Here is a 21,763-nt window from a genome sequence, read left to right as displayed (position 1 = left end):
CATAAGCGTTTTTGGTTTCACTAAATTAAATTATTATAAAATTTCGAAAAATTATTTACCTGTTCCAACTGCGCGTAATTTAGAAAAACTATGTTCAGAACATATGCAAAAATTATTCTACAATATATAATTTTCCAAATTTTCAAAAATAGCATTCTAATTTAAAATTTAAAGTCGCCGAAGAACTTTTTAGTTAGCAAAAGCTTTACAGCAAATATGTAAGAGTTTTTCTAATACTTTTTCAGCTCAAGACGATAATTGTTCCAAGAAGAAACACCGTCGCAATCGCACAACATTCACAACATATCAACTTCACGAACTGGAACGAGCTTTTGAGAAGTCACACTATCCGGACGTGTACTCGCGCGAGGAATTGGCCATGAAAGTCAATTTGCCCGAAGTCAGAGTGCAGGTAAGCTAAAATTTATTGGGAAAGAATTAGGATTGAGTCTCACTTCGTAGGAAATTAGTTAATTTCCGTAAGTAATTCATTTTAACCAAATACAAATAACAAGGCTATATGAAGAACGCACATACATATATATTTACAAGTATATACCATATACGAGTATGAGCAATACTTATCCAATTAAGTTTTTTGACAGTGATTTATGGAACTTAAAAGCTTTGTAAAAGTTTGTGGTTAAAAAGACAAGTCCCGTTAAATGCAAATATAGTACTGGTTGAGCAATAACTACTACCATATTTACCCCAAAATGCAAATATCCACAATACAAACATGCAGCCGAATAAAATAACAAGGAAGAGCGAATAACTGTAAAAAAATATACAATTCTTATTTAAAATTTATGTCTCAATCGCTTAAGACAGCCAACCGATTGCTCAAAGAGCCGGTCGCGGGGAGCACCACAAATTAGGAGTTAAGTTATAACCACAACTCAGTGTGCAAGTAACTCCGTAACCCCGTAATTCATACGAAGCGCCAACTTTTAAGCAAGACAAATATGGGCAATGAAAGTAGCGAATTCTTGTCGGCGGAACGATGAACTTATTTGCGTTTGCCGGTGATTGTGGTAACGGCTACGGTGTCGCCTTCGTTGGTGGTAAATTGTGGCAGAGTCTCATAAATTCCATAGTGTAGGGTGCAACATAAAAAACACGCACGAAAGGCATTTGCCATATATTTATGTCTCTCATTTTTTGGGGGAAACAAATAATATCAAATGTATTACTGTGTGTGTGAGTGTGTGAGTGTTTCTTATGCGAAAAAGTATGACAAACGAAGCTTGCGTGGAAGCCCACCGTAGCCTAATAAATACAACCATGCAAAGAGTTCATAAGCCGAAGACGAGTCTTCACTTTGAATGGCAGCCTTGGGAAAGTTTGTTATTGGAAATGTTTTGATTTTGATTAAATTATGGTCTTTCTTAACCAGCAGTTTTGACACGATGAAGTTTGAATATAAGTTATTTTAAGAAAAAATGTACTTAAAGTGTTTAAACGGCAGTGAAATCAGTAAATATGTATGGCACTATGTTTTCTTAAGATAAAGTAAGCTAGATGGAAAGTAATAACTTTAGGTTGGCAACAAATTTGTATAGACTATGCGCACAGAACACGATTTATGAAAGAATGTCCTACAAAATAAGTCAATGGAACTCTCTTCAAAATATTTTTATCTTTTCAATAAGTTTTTTCTTCCAAAGTAACATGTATGATAAAGTTCTAATGGGGAAATTTTCGAAAAATAAATCGCCTTGGTGGAAATGGAAAAGCAGAGAAAGAGAAAAAATGCAAACAACAGTAATTTTGAGAAACATAACTATTTCGTCGCATAATTTTTTATTAAAATATTTCAATGAAAAATTTCATCGTATAAATTTTCCGAAAAAAGGTTCTTCTCAATTCCGTTTGCATATATTGCAATACTATAAAACAGCCGCCGTAGGCCATTTTTAGACACACATATATACAACAATTATTTATTTTCGTTTAAGTTTTTTTTCTTCGAAAAGGCCTCAGGACCGCCACCCCGCGCAGAGACTATCAAATTTCGTGATTTGACAAATCATTTTTATTGACTAAACATTACACCAACAACAACCACAGGACGTAAATAAAAATTGTCACCACACCAACACAACTCGCTGGCAATAAAAATGTCGTCTCACTTTGCTCGCAAAAAGTTGAGCGCCACACACACGCTCAGTTCATGCCACACAAAGTGGCAAACAGACGCAGACATGGCACGGTATGTATATACATACACCAAGTGAGTTGGTGAATTTTCAGCCACTTTGCATCCTACACTTCTTACGTGCGCCAGCAACGCGAAATTACTGTGGCTATAAGACAGAATCGTAGAATAGAATTGCAATGATATAACTGCGTTTGCGGTGCGGTGCAAGTGAGAGGGGCACATGTGGTCGTTAAAGGGGGCTTCGTTGCGCTGCAAATTGTGACTGCGAGCATTTTTCGTCGTGAATTGAAATTTCATTTGAAATTTCATCACGTGCACAATTGGTTTATCAGCAGTTATAGATGGCGCTTTATGGCGTTCGTCCCCTATGTGTCACTTTGTCAAATTGACACGAATTCAAATTGTGTCAAATACCAAGATGAGCCGCCAATCAACCCTTCTTCAGTACCCCAAGTGAGGTGGTTGCAGCCAGAGCCGCTCCCAGCAACTCCCAGCGACTCGCAGCGCCTCACAGCGTTGTGTGGGCAAACTTATAAAATACTCAAATCATTTTGCGGTTAAATGGAGGGCAACAACATGCGAGCATTTGCGGAGCCTAGCAGCGACCGGCAGTGTATGTACAAGTAGAAGTATCGGGCGTGTGATGGGGCGAGGCAACGGAAGCGGTCTCGTGTCGTTTAGGTATTTTGCTTGCATTTGCCTGGTTAAATTGCTTTGGTTTAGTGGTTTGCGGCCTCACAGCGCTGGTTTAGATGGAAATTTGTTTTGATTAAGTTTCGTTTCGCCTCTGCTCTCTCCAGCCAAGCTGCTGCCCTCGTTATGCATCGCTCACCGCCTTTTTTCGAAATCAAACGGAAAACTTTTATGTGCTTACAATAATATTCGTTTTCGTTTTCGTTTTCAAAATCACATTCACATTTTCATACATTTGCTTTATGGTTTATTGGAATTGTTCTTGTTGCTCTTTCACTGGTTGTTGCTGCTGTTGTTGTTGTTGTTGGCTTATATTTGTATTTATTTATTTATTTGGTTGCAATTGAGTGCGACTGATTGTCGTTCTGTTAGTTGGTTTATTCGCTTCGTAATAGAATTGTTAAATGTTAGTTTAAAAAGTTTGATTGGGTTTTTTGTTGCGGTAAATTGCATTTCAATGAGTTGTTAGTATCCTTTTGCCTTTTCACATTGACAATAGTTTGTAATCTAAATTTAAATGGCCACATTTTATATGTCATTGTAAGAATTCCGAGAATGTTTATTTCATTTAGCATGCTTATGTATGCGAGATATATATTATATATATATATATATATATATTTATTTGTTAATGAAGTTGTTGTAATATAACGTTAAGACATTAAGCCTTGAGAGCAGTTTGACCGAGGATCTGCGGAATGTTTTTTCCTACAAGTTAAGGGTTTAGAACAGTTTCAGGTTAGTTTTAATAATATAATATTATATGTGATACAAAAAAAATTTTATATTAAAGCTATCTTCGAATCACTATGCGTTGGATATTTATTTATTTTTTATGCAGTATTTTTTTTTCTTTGATATTAATTCAAGTTACACTTTTTGAGCATGGTGACCGATAAAATACAAATTTTTTTCTTTTATTGAATAAATGAGAAGTAAATATTGTTTAAAATATTTTTATTATCTTACAATATTTGTAGGTTATTCAGTAATTTTTATCATTGAAACTATAAGTTTATGGTAACTGAAATAATAAACATGAGTTTGAGACTTGATATTCTCTAAATATCTGAAAATACCGCGACACTTGTGGTCCCATATTTGGTTGTGGATTCTTGTGGATCATCAGCGAAGTTGATGTTGAAATCGCCAGCCAAGATAAGTGGAAATTTATTACCATTGATAATCCGATTGAAATACCTAATTTCAATTGTATTGTTCAAATCAAACGAGATAATGTTTTAAAAAGTTGGGTAGCTATTCACCAATATAATAATAATGTTACTAATATTATGACCCCAAATATTGAAAAATATATTTTTTATTAATTAGATTCTTATTAAAATCCATAATTTTATTTGGCATTAAAAAAATTGTATCTCGCATATTATTATTTTTGCATCACCCTGCCATTTCTTTGTTCCGCTTGAGATATGCAAAAACACGCCTAAAAGTATGCAAATATTTTACGCATTCTTTGTGATCGTGTTAGATTAAATTCCGTTACGGAATTTCTTGATTCAGTCCTCGCGCTCAAGTCCCACGAGAGAAGCTATGCAATTGCTTAAACAACACATTTTTGTAACCTCTAAGTTTCGGGCCTTACGTTTTCTATAACAAACAATAACTTATTTTAAAGCTTAAGTTTTGAAAATCATTGAAAGAAAAATTTTTAATTTTCCTTTTTGAGAGAAATTTGATATTGAGCCGCTCATAATGATACAACTTGTCTAAAATGTGTAACAATAAAAAAAAACTAAAGCATTGAAGATGCTTTAAGAAGTCTCCACGACCCATGGTATTATCCATTGTTTCGTACCCCTGTACGTAATATCAGTCAGGCACTCAGTTTAAGTAGAATATATTGGTACTGTATTTTTAATTTATTGATCACTTATTCAGATCACACTGGTAGAATAATCATTTAAAATGTTGGGGCTATGCGTCATTTTAATAAATACACACATAGCAAATATAGCGTCGAAACTCTTGCAACGTGTGATATATACTTGTAATATGTATGTATATATCATTTTTCAATAAATGTCTTTATGTTTATAACCGCCTGGTAAGGCTTTTTAATGGAATGTGACGGAAGCATCATCATGATTCATGGATTTCTTCAATACTAAGTAAAAGTGTGTATCGAATTCCTCTTTGCCCTCTGTTCTCGAAATGATTTCTTCGGCAAATACATTTGGTCCAGACAGGTCCATTTAAACTGCGCGCGAAAACTGAATCGATAAAATATTTATCGTAGATTGGTAGAACCTTTTTTATGTTAGTCTAAAGTTTGATCTTCAGGTCGTCAAGTCGTCCACCTACCTTTGTTAATAAATATTACAACGAAAAAGTTAAAGAAACAGTGCTTGGAAATCTTCGTATTGGCATCAGAGAGATAGCAGGGGATCTCAATATATCTTATAAATTTACTCAACACATTTTGGTCACATTTGATCGAATGGTATTCTTCAATAAATACACAAAATTTTTGAAACGAACTAAGTAAAATGGGTATTCCAACCAAAATGATAAAACGCTAAATATTTTACCAATGAGTGCCCAATTCATTCAAGTACGCTTAGAAACACAATCCATATAATTGCGCTATTACAAGTCAACATAGTAAATGTATAAATTTACTCGTCTCAAACCCGAAATAGATAATTCTAGCTCCTACGCTTAAACTCATATTTTTATATAATATATACATTAGGGTGGGTAAAAAAAGGAATGTCTCTTTTCGCTTGGTTGGTAGACACATCTAAGAAACGCTCCCCAAGTATTTTTTTTTCTGCTCTACAAAAATAGTTCTTACAATTTTTCGATTAAGTTAAGCGTTTACGAGATATTCATCGTCAAACAGCAATGCCTATCAGAAAAAAAGAGATAATTTTTGCAGAGCAGTAATTTTCTATAAGACTATGCGCTTTGCAATTTAAAATGATTTTTTTTTATTTAGTTATAAAATTCAAAAGATGAAACAACTAATTTGTCTTAAAATAGTCAAGCTTTAACCGTCAACCGTTAATGTCGGTTAAGTTTACGAAAAAACCGTAAAAGCCCATTTTGTAGAGCATTCAATTTGCTACAAAATTCATAAAACGAAATATGTTTTCAAGTAGCTGGAAGCAAAATACGAATCTTTTAATCCGAACATAAGAAAAAAATAGATAACGGCAAAGCGGAGAGCGTTCCCGTTACAATTAAGAGTTCTACCAACCAGTTTTTCGAAGTACCAAGCGAATAACAAGAATCGATTTCTTTTTTTACCCACCCTAATATACATACTTACATATATACTTATATGTTTGTCAAAATATTCACATACATATGTGTCAGCAGTTATGGAAAATTATTCAATGAGTATAGAATTACAAAAATTTGCTTATCGCAATCTTTACGATTACTTTTGTTGATTTCTAAATGCGGTGGATATAAAATTTCGACAAACACAGGTAACGGAAAAAATTGAACAAATCAAAATAATTTATTGGTATGTAAATGAGAGCACAAAATGGTGATCGGTGAATGTATATTAGGAAAAATAAAAGTCAAATCGAGTAATAAATGTTGGCATGAGATTGACATATACGAGTGCATACTGAAACTCACACGCGCACACTTACACTCCGTTAAAAACGCATACACCTACATATATGTAAATAAGGTATGTACGTACGAGCTAATTTATTGTAAAATGAATATGTGGAATTGGCTGCGCTGGCATGACATGTGCAACACGCCACACATTAACATGTATACCTTGCAACACATATGTACATATATACTCACATGTTTGTATGTATTTTAGTTGGTAGCCCAAATATTGCGCCGCCACCAACAACAACTCCAGAAGGCAATCAATATAACAACGCAAAAGACAACTGCAAAACAACAAAATGAAATGGAATCAGTAAACAAATAAAAAAACTCAATAAACCGAACGAAATAAAAAACAAATAAATATACGAATAAATAAAAATAACAATAACGGTACGGAAAATTGTATAAAATACCGTAAAGCAATAGCGAATGCAATAAAAATCCATTTTATTTGTTAGTGAAATGCCATTTTTGTTTGTTTTTGTCATTTTAACGAGATAGATACCTGAGTGAGCGCGCAACAAAAAACAACCAGGAGACTTACATACATATACATATATATTTGAGACTTGCATCCTTGAACACAATTGATTGTCAGTCAGCATGAGAGTGTGTGTGTGCGTGGCTGTGGGTTGTGAGGCATTGGAGCTGCCGTATGTGTTTTCTATCAACTAAACACATACATACATCCACATATTTATAATATTTTTTATGAAGTAAGCGCATTTGTCGCTGCTCATTGGCAAAGTGGGAGGAACACAATTTTTATTTGACAGTTTTATGCGCAAATTAAATCATTTTGCTTAGCACTGTAATTGATAGTCCCGGTGTGGTTATTGGTTGCATTGCTTTGCTTTATATAGTTATTCGCAAGAGAATGAATAAAATGTGCCTCTGTAAAAAAAGTTAAGAAAATTTGTTTAACATTAATTTATCATTACACACGCACAACTAAATCCGTTGTCCCATGTGACATAAAAAGCTTTGTCTTATTTTTAGTTCGCCTTTGTGAACACTAAGTTATTAAACATTTCGTAAATTGCAATTTGCGGTAACAACCTGTGACAGTCAGCCTGCTAGGAATAACATACATAATATACATACATATGTAAAATATATGTACGAACATATATTTATATGATTTTTTCTTCTATCTTCAGTAACGAAAAATTACATTCTAAAAATAAAGTTTCTTTTAATGTTTTCAACTTCTTTATTTAAATTTTTCTCGCCTCACGTTCACCTTTCCGAAAATCCCCTTTTCACTGTCATTGTTAAGTATATATTAGAGGACTATTCTACAAAATTACGAGCTCTCAGCCTTTTCATTTAAGTCAGGATAGCGAAAAATAAAATATCTGAATAATCGGCTGTATGTGAGATATGTGATATAGTTGCAGCTATGTATTAAATTTCTTTTCGGATATCTCAAAAACGTACGAAGAAATGTTTATAATCAATAGAAGATTAATTTCGCTTGAAAATCGCTGGCCCAAAACCGGTTTTAGACTAATATTCTTTTAGGCAAAATTATTCAGAATTATTCAGTGGGCTTCTTGTAGATAAACCTGCTCTAATACATATACATATGTATGTACATTCACTTATGCGCAACTGACTTCCGCTTTCACAAACCGCTAGCTTCGAACGCGTTGCTTTCTATTCAACACTTTCTAAGCCGATTCGATGCAGTCAATCAATCTTTTGTTGCGGCCTTTTGGTTTTGTATTAATTAACTGTAATTATCTAGTTTTTCCAATGCGTTAAGCATTAATTAACCCTTTTCTTCACACAATTGAAGGCATAAAACAGAGCACACACATATGTACATACATTTCTCGGCAAACTCGGATTAACTGCAACACAACATGCTGTCTAACTCCCACATTAACTCTCTGTGGTTAATTCAGCGTATGATTGCATCCTTAAAGAGCTTCTGTCCAACTCCACGAAACCGAAGTTTAGCTACAACAGTCGAAACAGTTAGCTAGAAGAAGAAGTCCACCTCTTTTCTATTTGCTTGTGCTTCTATTATTTATTACGTTTCCTTTCCTTTTTTACTATTCATCTCAATCAGCGCAAATTCTCTTTCGCTTTCCTCGTGAAAACCAGCGAAGCAATCGGTTCGGAATTCGTTTTTTCCATGGCAACGTTTTTACTCACTCTCATTTTCGCAATTCGGCTGCAGATGAACGTCGTAAAAAAGTTTCATTTATTACATGCTTGTCATCTGTGGTTAAACTATTTATTTTCTGTATCACCCTTCCTGCATCCTTGAGTTCTCAGCTCGACATCGCATGTATTTATGGTCACACCATAAAATTATTGGATTATTCTTAGTCGAGACAAGTAAAAAAAATTGTATTCTACGTTCCGGTTAATTATGACCGAAAGACATTTCGAAAACGTCAATCAGCCAAATCCGTTGTTTGATATGAAAATTAATGCTTTAGAATCGCTGCAGAAGCAATAGCTAAACATTAAGATTAATATAAATACGAGCGAATGAGAGAACTTGAAACTATCTCCCTGCAAAAGCTGTGAAACATTTCTTTATCAAATATTTCAATATCCGCTTTGTAAACATACCGATGCGATTTCTATATATATTTCAGTTAGAATTTGCTTTTAAATATATATGCATGCCTATAGCCGTTATGTATTATAATACACCTCAATAAATCATTTTCGTGTATTCCAGTTTGGCCAAATTGACCACAAGCCAAAAATTCTCTTGGGTATACTCAACTAACAGGTCTTCCGCTAAAGCATTCACAAGCACAGCAGTAATAATTCTTACTTGATTGTGTTCGTATGATTCCCGTGGGGTTACGTGAAGTTTTCATAACAATATGTTCTATTAACTGAATTATTTAATGGAGAGACGCGAAGCCCACAGCAAACGTTGTGATGAAATTGGTTTTAAATAGCCACTTGATGATTCAATAAACAAAAGGAAAGCGATAATTTTGAATTCTAGTGGGAAACTCTTAACCTCTGATTAGAAAATAAAATCAGTTAAGTGAATGAAGTGGTCGTTCGAGTATTTACATAATTAGCGAGCGTGGTGGAGATTAGTTATTCAAAATCCATTCGTATAATGACTCCGGGGTATTGATAAGACTGATATTGATAAATAAGTAAATGTAAAAATTATTAAATTATTTTGTTGAATTTATTGCGCTTCTAGCTTGTAAACGGCATATGACATTGACCTCGAACTAACCTGAGAGTATACGAAACAAAGTGGCTTTTTCATGATAGTTTTCGGCTTAACTTCTCAAAATTTGGTAGTTCAATGTAAAATATTTGAGATCTATTCATATAGTTTTCCCTTCCAATTATATGGTAAATCGTCTGGAGCAACCGTAAGCCCGCATTTTTTTAATTTGATTTTATTTTCTTCTATTTTGCTATTTATTTTTTAACTAATAAGTTCAAACGCATGGCGAAGACTGGATCGACTAAGATATTGCCATACGAAAAATTTGCGATCTGAAATAGCGGTTAATAAAAAAATAATTTTAACAACTTTTAACTACTTTACAGCTGTGACTTACAACATATTCTGATGTTAGTTTTTTATAACCTGAACAGGGTATATTAATTTCGGCACAAAGTAGTAAAAGTATTAGATATATATAATATATATAAATCAGCGTGACGACTTTAGTCGATTTAGCCATGTCCGTCTGTATGTACATATAAACAAGTCCCTCAGTCTTTGAAATATCGATCTGAAATTTTGCAGACCTCCTTTTTTCAGTCCTTGTATCGATAACTTTTGTATTTGGCAAGACATCATCACGAAATTTCGCATGGATTGTTCGACACAATGGTACAATTTCCAAAGAATACTTTAGATCGGATCACTATATCATATAGCTGTCATACAAACAGACCGATCAAAATCAAGTTCTTGTATGGACTCTTTTGTATTTGTAAATGATGATACTTGTAGTTTCGGCGATACAACATATGTATGTTCATAACATAGGGAGCGTTAAAAAACTTTTAAAATTCTCAAACGGTTTCTTAACTATTATCTCATAAAATTGTTAAGACTAAGTACTTTGTGCGTCTAGGAAATATATAAAAATCAGATTTGATTAAGTTACAAAAAATCCTTTGAGATGCCCTAAAACTTCTTAAGTTAAATTCCATGGGTGATATAAAATCTAAGACAGTCCAATTGGACCAGAAATCATATATATTAAAACGGCATCAAAATATTTAACTACCAGAGCGTGTTTTGAAGTGAGAGTCTCTATATAATTTATTTATTCAAATTATTTCTAAAGTTTAACATATTGCTCTCTTGCGCGGATATTATTAACAAACTGAAAATCACATCGATAACTCCTAATCAAACACAACTCTAAATCTAATTAAAATTGTGCAATCAATCACGTGTCTACACCATGTAAATTCTGCAGCTAAGCACATGTGTACCTAACTAACGGTTTTAAATTTCACATGAGCCTGTTCCGCCTTCTTCAGCATCTGCTTTGATGCCAGACAAGCTGTTCCTTAAAGTAGATATACGTATGTACATACATTTATAATAATATGCTTACAGCAAAAGCAGACAATAATAAATATAAATAATACACACTCAAATTAAAATCTCAATAATCGAACTGTCAATTTAAATCAATCCAAGCTTATGTTGTCACAAATCGAAGAGGAAAACACAAAGCTTGGAAATAGCAGTGACGGGCCACACACACATACTTGCATATTTTCAATTAAAGGTAAAATAATTGTAGATTTACATATCTATATGTAAGCCAGTGTATATGTGTGTGTATGTGTGTGCAGCAGATTTTCTGAGAATATTTACTCGAATCCGCTTGTTATTAAACATTTGTTGTGACACAGAGCGAACAGATGAAAACTTGTTGTTTTTGTTGTTGTTGCACGCTCATAGTGCGCACTAATTATGACAAGCAAAGCCGATTACGGCGCCGATCGGAATGTTTTGAGTGCACCTAAATGGCTAAGCGGGTTATAAAAACAACAACAACACAAACAATAAAGAAGCGAGTGGAAGCCGACAGTAATGAACGGGCAGCAAAAATGTAAATTGTATGGAAACTTTGGCGCATTAGCTTAATTATTATATGGCATTACATATGTACATATGTATTTATGTACAGTAATCCGCGCAGAGGACATCATAAAACGTAAATCGTGTTTGTGCCCCACACCGCTAGGCTCACATTTCCGCTTTCAATTAATTTCTTCCAAAACTTTTCCGCATTTCTTTGCCACCATGCATTTTACGAACCAATATTTTTATCGATTTGAATAAATTAGAAAAAGCTACAAATATCCACACACACACACACACACAAAAAGCATTCCTGATGGAGCGCCTGTTTGTTATTAGTGGCGAAATTGTCGTGTGCCTCAAGAATTATGATGTGCTAATTAATCACTTCCCAATTTTCGGTGACTTAATTTAGCCGAGCATTACTCAAAGGCTAACTTTGGTACTCGCTTAGACTAGAACCAGCTATAGAATGGCCATAAATAAAAAACCAAAAAAAATAAATAAATAAAACCGCCAACAAATGTTATGTGTGACTTGATAATCTGTATGTATGTTTGTATATGCCATACATATGTATATTTGGTGCGTGCCCCACGAATTTTCCGCTTTGCACGCAAAATAATTAAAACATCAACTAAAACGTCAAAACAGGATGAAGTTTTAATTTATGCTGCAGCTCGCTTCATTCACCTTGCCCACATGCGCACCAAACTACTCGCCTGTGTTACGGCAATGAGAATGCGGACGCGAGTGTGGCATGGGGAAATATACACACAATGTTGCACTAACTCATTTTGTCATAACAAATTATGCATAATCAGCTGGCAAGTGAGCTGCTAAGCTCATTAGTGTGCTGTAGGGTTGTTGCTCACCCGCGAGTTCACGCACCAACCAAGTCTGGATTCATAATTCACCTGTGAGCGCTTTAACTACTCCATCAATTAGTTGTTAGTTGGCGTTTTATTTTTCTTTTATTTGTTGTTGCCTTTGCATGCGTGTGAGACAAAGCAGCAAGTGGCCTTGATGCCATGCCATTACCCACACCATCTCCGCTATTTACGTGGTTTTAATGAGCTCCGAGCTAATTTAACTGTAAGAGCATAGTATGGGGGCGATGCATGCCCCATTATTCGATTGAATGAGTTGAACCCTACAGCTAAAATAAAAGGGGTTAATTCGTTAACACCATAAGTGTATATGAAAGTGGGAACTTGTGAGCGAAATAGTGCAAAACAGTTCAGGATTAGGGACCTAAGGTAGTTAGACCCTAGACAGTGTATATTAAGTATATATATATATATATAGAAGGAAACGTCGGCGACCCTTTAAAGTATATGTACTAATAATAAGCGTGACGACCTGAAACGATTTAGCCATGTCCATCTGTCGGTATGTACGCGAATTAATCGCTCAGTTTTTCAGATATCGATCTGAAATTTTGCATACGTCCTTTCTGCACAAGAAGCTGCTCATTTGCCAGAACCGCAGATAGCGGAACATTATAGAAGGTAGCTGCCATAGAGACTGAACAATCAAAACCAAGCTCTTGTATAACAACTTTTTAATTTTATACGATATTTTCATGAAAATATTATGTTTTCAAAATCGAGTTAAATAATATGGAAAAATATTTATATTGTATTTAAATAATAAGGGAAGAAATTTAGGATAAATAAGTGAGAATGCCTTACTCAGAGTCATTCAATATCCAATCAATATTTTTTTTTTAATTCCGACCATCTGATTTTCAAATGTTTCAATAATTTACAGTATGTTTTTTTACAAATTTTATATGCTACTTTTTAGCTATGTATCAAGCACTAAAATAGACCAGTACAATATTTATCCGGAATTTTGCTTAAAGTTTCCTGAAGACAAGACGACAAAGAAGACACTGACTAAAATTAGGACAACCTTTTTAAAATAAAAACTATAAACGTGTATTGAAAAACACCGTACCGATCTGTTTATTGCTCTAGATTTAGATGATCGTACTTGTGCCGAAAAATCCGAAACGGTTTTTTTAGTCGTCGATTTTTTCCATATTATAATTCACTGAAAATCGTGACATATAATAGGTGAGAGAGCAGCACAATTGTTCAAGTCATTCTATGTTTTTTTTTTTTAAATTTTTAGGCCGGGGCAGCCGGGCTGCTTAACTCGGAATCCGGACTGTCCCGACCAAACCGAATCGAATGGTCAGCTAACTCTAAATCATTTTCTTATTATAAACTGTTTTCAATACATTATAACTTTCTTTTTAGTACAAAAAATTATATAAATTCGTCAGTTGGCAGTCATTTTTATTATATTCGAAGTTATTACAAAAAAAAAAATCGAAAAGGAGTACCGTTAACACGTCAGGTGTTCACTTACCGCCCTGCAAAACAAGTGTCAAAGAAGAAGAACAAGAAAAACAAGTGTTTCCTATTCCATTTCTTTCAATGTTTAAACAAACATAAACTTGTAAATGCCTATTTACTCGCATCTACTTTCAACCCTGACTCACTTACTTCAAAAAGTGTCCTTCCGCCAGCCACTCACACATTCGGTCGGCTTCGTTCGCCCTCAGAAGTTGCTTTTATAAAATTATGAATATTATTCAATTTGAGCGCTTAAATGCGTCATAATGAGTTGCACATCTGTTGTTGTCGCGCATAAATATGTTGCACACATGCAGCCGCACACTGTTGCATGTGCTTGTGCTCTTATTTGTTGTTATTGTCCACATTGTAACTGTATGAATCGTTGTTGACATTGTTGTTGTAGCAACCGTTTTACAAAAACATAAACGGTATTTATGTTGAATGTTAAATATTTTGAAGTGTGGCAGAAGTCAAAAATCGCTCGCCCGTTGTTTTGGCAACAAAAGTGAATTCATTGGAATTGCATTATGAAGAGCACTTGTAGATTTAGCTAGTGTTGCTGTTGTTGTTTTTTTCGCTCATATTTCGTGTCAGATGTCAAGTGGGTGGTGCTTCACTTTGATTTTCTGATTCTTTTTTTTTTTTGTTTATTTTTTGTGTTCTCCCCGTTTGTTTTTGTTAATGTAGCGCATAACGAGAAAATTGTTAAAAGATTCAAAATTGAATTAACCAACAAATTGGATTTGTTTTATGATTTTGAAAGCGATTACTAGTGACTTGGAACAAGGGTGCTTTATTGGTGGTTATTTGTACCAAATATGAGATGACTTCATATTTTGGAGTAACTTTGCATTAGTAGACCGTTTTCGAATTGAGGAGGTTCCCGGGTGCAAGGGGTTTTGAGGCAAGGTTTTTAAAACGATTTAATCAGGAAACGAAAAGTTATTTAAATCCTTCGAGGTAAGTATTATGAAATAACGTAAATATCTGTCAATATATTTCAAAGAGCATCGCTTGTTTGATCTTTTATCCCACTAATGTTAAAGATGTCTCGAGTAGAATTTTATTAGCAGCTTATAATGAATTTTATCACAGCAATCATAAGCTTTTTTAAGAAAATCGTCTACTATTGGTACGCGTTTTCTCGTAAATCAACATGCTTTCGATTAAATCCCTTATAAGGTATATTTCTAGTTATGTCTATTATTATATACATTAGAAAAACTAAATTGTTTCGTTGGAATTTTACTGTAACGTTTTAAAGTGAGATATCTAATATCTAACGCATGTAAATATTAGAAAATCTGCGAAGCAAATTTTTAAATTTACTCATATGGAAAATTTTTTCGATGACCTATGTTCCTAGCCTGGCGAAGCTGGAGTAAACCAGAAGAAAAATCCCTAACAAGTATTGTTCTCCAAGAAATTAATACATCTTCCATGCAATTATTCCCAACTCTGCCTTTAAATGCCAAATTATTCTAGTCTATAGGGAGATAAAACAGAGTGCGCCACAATTATCCCACATTATAGCGCTCAGCAATAAACCAAAGTTGCAATTGCCTACACTTTGTGCGCACCGACAACCGTAATCGAAGGTCAAATTCGTGTCGCAATTAATTAAAACGCAATACGCGCAATAAGCCGACGCGGCAGCCACAAAAGAAAAGCTTTACAATTGAACGCCCGCCAAACGGAGCGTTCCACGGCTGAGCAGTATGATAGCAAGTTACAAAGGCGGTGGCGGCATCTTCAGTACTTTGTAGCGGCAACAAGTCCTTTTCAGAAGTTTTTTCCGCCTATCTTGTCGGCATGCCACAATGGCATCCAATTACAGCCGCGTCCTGCGCCCTGTACCTTTACGTTCCACATTCACTCGCATGTCCATCAACCGAGCTGCGTGCTCCACTTCTTTGCGGTTGTTTCTCATCCTTTTTGTGCGCTGATAACTTGCCGCGCTTTGTGTCCTGTGCGCGTTTATGCGTTGAACAAACAGCTGCTTGTTGTTGGTGGCGACCGTGGCGGTGGCTGGCGTTGTTGGTGGTGGTTTCCAGTTGCATACTTAGCGTAAAATTACCTACTTCGCAGAAAGTAGTCACACGCTGTTTTTTGTCGAGGATGTTGCTTGTGTGAATATGTGTGTGTGTGTGAGTGAGTGGGTATGTGTGTGCGCTGCCTTGAGCTTTGCTGCATGCGTCCGTTATGAAGTGTGCGCCTCTAACTGAACCAGCGCCTTGAAATGCATGTCGCGCTTGTGCATACGTGTGTATATATGTGTGTGTGTGTGACAAACATCGTTGATCATTTGACAGTTGTGGGCCCTGAGCATTTGTTTTTCTACTTTGCAAGGTAATGAAATGAAGTTGAGCGGAATTGAGACGCGACACGTGATGTGGATTTGTATGCTCACGCTTGGAATGTCAACTTGAGTTATTCGAAACAATTCTTCTAAGCTACTTTACGAGCGATAGACAGCACCATTGGCTTTTTTTGATTTCCACTTACGACTTATATAGCTGAGAAGGCTAGTTTCCAAATATGAATTCTATATGCAATTTATTCTATTTTGGTTCTACTGGGCAGCCTAACCTCGTGAATATGTCTGTTTTTCGGTTTGTTAAAACATATGTACTTACATACATACACACGCGCTTTATTGCCAGTGTAGTCATTTGCTATACAGAAATCCACCTTGAACTGTCAACACATTTCACCGTAGAAATCAAAAAATAATATCATAAATCACTTCATCCCCCATGCAAAGGATCACGCCAAACATAACCTCACTTGACATATGCAACAATAAAAGAAACAACAAAGCCATTAGAAACGCTAAGAGCAAACATGCGAGATACACACACAGACGCACAAATGTCCATACACCGTTACATAACTGCATAAACGTAACGGAAGGGTCCGCAGTTGCGTGCGGTAGCGTGAAGTCGAAACTCTCGAGTGGGAAACTTTTCCGTCAAGCTAAACAAAGAAGGCCAGCAAACAAAATATAAAATACACGGGAGTTGCAATGCCAACCCCTAGAAACACAGTCAATTTGTGTGGTTTTATGCCTTTCTGTCCGCACTGTCTGTGTGTTTGTTACACACGTATGAATATGAAGCGCACAATTCGCAATAAAATTATGTTTTTTCGGTAGATTACACATGAAATTACATTTGACAGATGAAATTAATGCACTCACTAATAAATATCATTGAATTATGGGCAAAAACACAGCTGAAAAAACAACAACAAAAAAACAAATACTATACGTATGTACATATCTAATAAATGCGGAAATAATCGACATAAATTCGACATATATGCAAAACTAATTCTGCCTAATGATCGAGTTTGCGTTTTATGATTTTTTGTAATCTATATTGAGAGTAGTGTAATCGTAGATTTCCGCGTAACATTGGCAATGATTCATAATTAGGCACATTGTCTCAAAAGTTTTAATATAATATCTAATTTGTTACTAAGTTATTGAATTTCGTAAATTTTTACGAAAGCGACATCATTTACGTACTTCATAGGAATATGGTATATATGTAACGTTATGAAAATAAACGCAGCCAGATTTTCATTCAGATTGAGAAACATATTATTTGCTTGAGACATTTGTTTTACACAAAACTGCTTACCATTTGATCAAATTTAAATATTTTCGGTAGTCTACTTTATTACGAACACAAGTATTTGAGTGGCACAAAGCATTCAGTGTAGGTCGTGAAGTCATCGAAAACTTGAATTAATGCAAGTTGTCCATGTACCATCCAATTGGCATCAGTAGAGGAGCTCACCATCTCTTATAGATTAACTCAGCACATTTTGGTTAATGTTTTAGGTATGAAGCGTGTCAATGCTATACTCGTACCAAAAGACCTGAATCTTTTGGAAACACGTATGTATTTGAGTAAAGATCGCAAACAAGATGCTTGACAACATAGCTAAGGACCCTACATTTAACAAAAGCATCATTACTGGTTACGAGACGGATGTTTATGAATATGAGCTTTGACGTCCAACAATCTAACGAAGGCGAGGCAGAGATACTGAAGGCCATCCCAGCCGAGGTTTAAAACAAGTGTATGACAATTTGTATTAAACGTATGCACTCTTGGATTAGATCAAGTAAAAGCCTGTTTTAATGGCGATAATAATGCTTTATATTAAAATATTTGAAATTTTTTTTGCTTTGTTGTCAGTCTGGTTCAAATTTGATCAAACAGTATAAATAAATATGTAATGTAAATAAATAAAAGCAAGTTTTTCAACTGCTACAACAGAGTCAATTCAACTTTTGAAGAATAGCGTATTTTGGAAAGATTATTGGTTAGTTTATTCTATCTCGAAAATAGAGCAAATGTTAACTGTGTCATAAAATTAATCTATTCAAAAAAATAAAATATTTAGGGTATTCACAAGGAGTCATATTGTGTCATATTATCTTATGTTTTTAAGACTATCATATCAACACTGTCGTTGTTTCCCATACAAAATTGAAATACGACAAATATTATATTATACAAGACGGCGAGGATTGTTTTTTGAGCGTGCTATTTTATCAGCTGTATCTGTTTACTTTTTTTATTGTTGACGTTTAAATGTCTAAAATTAATAAATTAAATAAATTTCATCAATTTCTTTAATAATATGAAAGAAGCTTTAATTTTATTTTTGTCACTTTCGCGTGGCATTTTTCTATTCTTAATTTTTCACTACCAGCTGGTGAAGTGTAGAAATTTTACACAATATGACATACAACGATTAAGGGGTGATCACAAGTGTCGTATATTTTAAGACTATTGAAATACGACATAAGACATAAGACAAAGCTTGTAAATTCCCTAATTATAAGTAGTAAAAGTTCGTTGGGAGTCATAAAATTATTCATTCAGGTAAACTAGCTGGGAAGCGTAAGAGGTAACAGTTCATAGCGACGAGTCATATGGGCCTTATTGGCCATATTATAATATATTTAGGTATTGAGGTTATGTGCCACACAGCAACACCACAAACTAGCCAAAACTCTCCTTTTCAAAGATTTAGCTATTTCGTTGTTGATTCCAACATTAGGTAAGAGTCACAACTCTCTCTCTAAAAATCAAAAATCCGTTAAAAATAGTTTAGAATACAGTTTTTCACATTTTTACTGCAAGGTGCCACTCAGCATTCCACACAGTTCGTTCACTCAAAGCAAACAAGTCAACCCACAATAAAAGCGCGACTTACACACACACAGGCACACTGTCCGGTTCAGGCATTGTACTTATTATATTTAATAAGCATAAGCACATGAGCAAATATGAGTATTTATTTACCCAGCTCTTGTTTGTCAGCTATTTGACATAAGTGGCCTTATTTATTATAAATTACGGTTTTGTGGTGTAAATAGTAGTTGGACCGAGGGTGTAGAACAATTAACACATTTTGCACCTTTTCACATTATTTCACTCTATACATTCCCAATTTCGCTTTTTTACTGTCGGCGCTTTACCACTCTTTACGAGGGGGTGTACGAATGAAAAAGGTAAAAAACTGAAATAAAATAAATAGGTGTATGTCGACCGACTTCTGTGGGTTAATTCTTTTGTGTTGTTGAAATGTTGTCTGGGTAATTAATTCTTTTTAGTTAACTTACTCTTTAGGGTAGTCCATATCGGATAAGCGAAATAACAATTGTCATTCTCCCGATAAATTTTAGGCTTAGTAAAAAGAGATATACATTACTCCTCTAATAGATAGATTTGGTACTCTTTGGTCGGGTTACGCTAAATCGCGTTAGAAAGATAACATTTTGCTTTAAAAAAACTGTCGGCTGTGGTCAAATTGCGGCGCAAACGGTGGCTAAGCCAAAATTGACGATCAGAAGGGGTTTGCTCTGTGTTTGGTGGGATTGACAGGGAATCGTTTACTCAGAAATGCTTGCTCATGATCAAACTCTTAATTCGGACTTTTACTTTCAATGATTGGACCGTCTAAAGTCCGAACCTTGGACCAAGTGATTACTACCTGTTTCTATCTATGACGAATGATTTGGCTGGTGAGGAATTCGCCTCAAGCGAAGCTTCTGAAAACCGACTGTCCCAGTAAGAGTGGCATTATAAAATTACCTTCAAAATTCCAACAAGTTATCGAATGGTTCATATGTGACCTAAATCGGATCATTCTAACTATGCTAAAAAACCTTCAATTTAATGCAAAAATAATGGATTTCTTATCTTATTATATTTGAATACTGTTAAATTTAAGGGGTTACATGGGCTGCACGTCTTCAAAAAAAAATGTATTGTCTTATTTAATTATATAACATCTCTAGAATATTGTCCTAAATTCTTAAGTTGATCCCAGTAATAGTTTTGGAGGTACAGCTTTGAAAAGTTGCGCGTTCGAGGTTAGGTATTTAGTCACCTTAAAGTTTTAGGCTTTTTTCTCGAAACTGTGTTTTCAAAGTCGGTTGTTAAGATTTCTCATGAACTATTTAAGATCGATTAAAATTTTACAAAGGTGTTCAATGGTCTTATTTCAAACACTTATTTTTTTCTATTTACTTTTGATGATCCTGTCTGAAGTTTTGCTGTCAACGCGGAAGCACTTTTTTTCCTAGAGACTGCCGGAAATGACGTTGTACTGCCCGAGTTTTAAATATTTTCCTTTGAAAATTTCACTAATTACTTACCAAATATGTATCTTTGAAATAATAAAAATTTTGAATAAAATATTTTATTCTTTTTATGAAAAAATAAATTATTGAAAATAGGGCGTCTTTTGCTCGACGAAACCCAGGTAACCCGTTTTAAGGACTTTCTATATTCAATATACTCATATATATTCAAAAATATATGTATATGGTGTAACACTCTTATGATTTGAAATCTAAAATATTCCGCAAGCTAACCACCCTAATACTTCTATACATTTATTTGTTTAGCTTTAAGTATTTAGAAGCTTTATGGCAGTCAGTTCCGAATGCTTTTGAACATCTGTTCCGAAAAAGCAAAATTAATAAAAAAACAACAATGAGCTGTCACTATTTGACGATTGGTGTAAAGTTTAATTGTGTTATATAATAATTAAATAGATATTCATGCTTTTGACCTTAGAAGTTGCTGTTATAATTATGTGAGTGTTAGAACAAGTACGATAATATTGGACAAGTGGAAAGTTTTAGCTACAATAGTATACTGAATATTTAATTCAAAAATCAATTTTATTAATCCGCTCTACTCATTTGCACACGCACACCGTTATTGGGGACCCTTGCAAAGTTCGCACAACTCAAAAGTAAATGAATCTACAATAAATCGATTCATTACTAGCCAGTTTATTATCCATTAGTGTGTATTTATATACACATGTATGTGTGTGTGTGTGCGTTATTTATGATTTAAATATTTACATTTCATCTTATTTGTTGCTGGCTGCATAAAGTTCTTTGTTTTCTTTGTATATGCGTTATGTTGTTGTGCTTGCCGATTTAACTGCTTATTTAGCAAGTACAAATAGAACGCCCAATGTCATAAACAACACCAACATCAGCTATGAACTGCTATGCCAGCATAATGAAGCGATACGTCTAACGGTTTTGCCACCTTCTAGTCGTAGAGGACATTGTGCACCGCCATCGCCGCCACCAGCGCCTGTGGCAGGCGTATGCCTTTGAAGGAGCTAATTAAATACATGACGACACGTGCTGCACAGCGCAAATAGTCAACACATTCATCTTCTCCTCCCACGCCCTGCTTAGCACAGTCGCTGTGATTCTTATTATTTTTCTTCTGTTTGTCAAAGTAGCAGATTTCAGGTTACAACAAAATGTCAACGATGTAAAGTTAAATGTCAAGCGGCAGCAGTGAATTGTGACAAAAACAATAAAAA

General features: G+C 34.6%; 1 protein-coding gene across 1 annotated transcript in view; it reads left to right on the top strand.

Annotated features, from left to right (window-relative positions):
• The window catches only part of Rx (Retinal Homeobox), a 50,190-nt gene that overhangs the window by 18,538 nt on the left and 9,889 nt on the right, over positions 1–21,763 (top strand). Inside the window, exon 4 of the mRNA XM_036367371.2 lies at positions 246–412. Within this exon, the coding sequence (XP_036223264.2) occupies positions 246–412 (167 nt within the window). The remainder of the gene's footprint in view (positions 1–245; positions 413–21,763) is intronic.

The sequence above is a fragment of the Bactrocera oleae genome, chromosome 4 (assembly GCF_042242935.1).
Source record: "Bactrocera oleae isolate idBacOlea1 chromosome 4, idBacOlea1, whole genome shotgun sequence".
Taxonomy (NCBI): Eukaryota; Metazoa; Arthropoda; class Insecta; order Diptera; family Tephritidae; genus Bactrocera; species Bactrocera oleae.
This window is presented reverse-complemented; position numbering and strand designations above follow the sequence as displayed.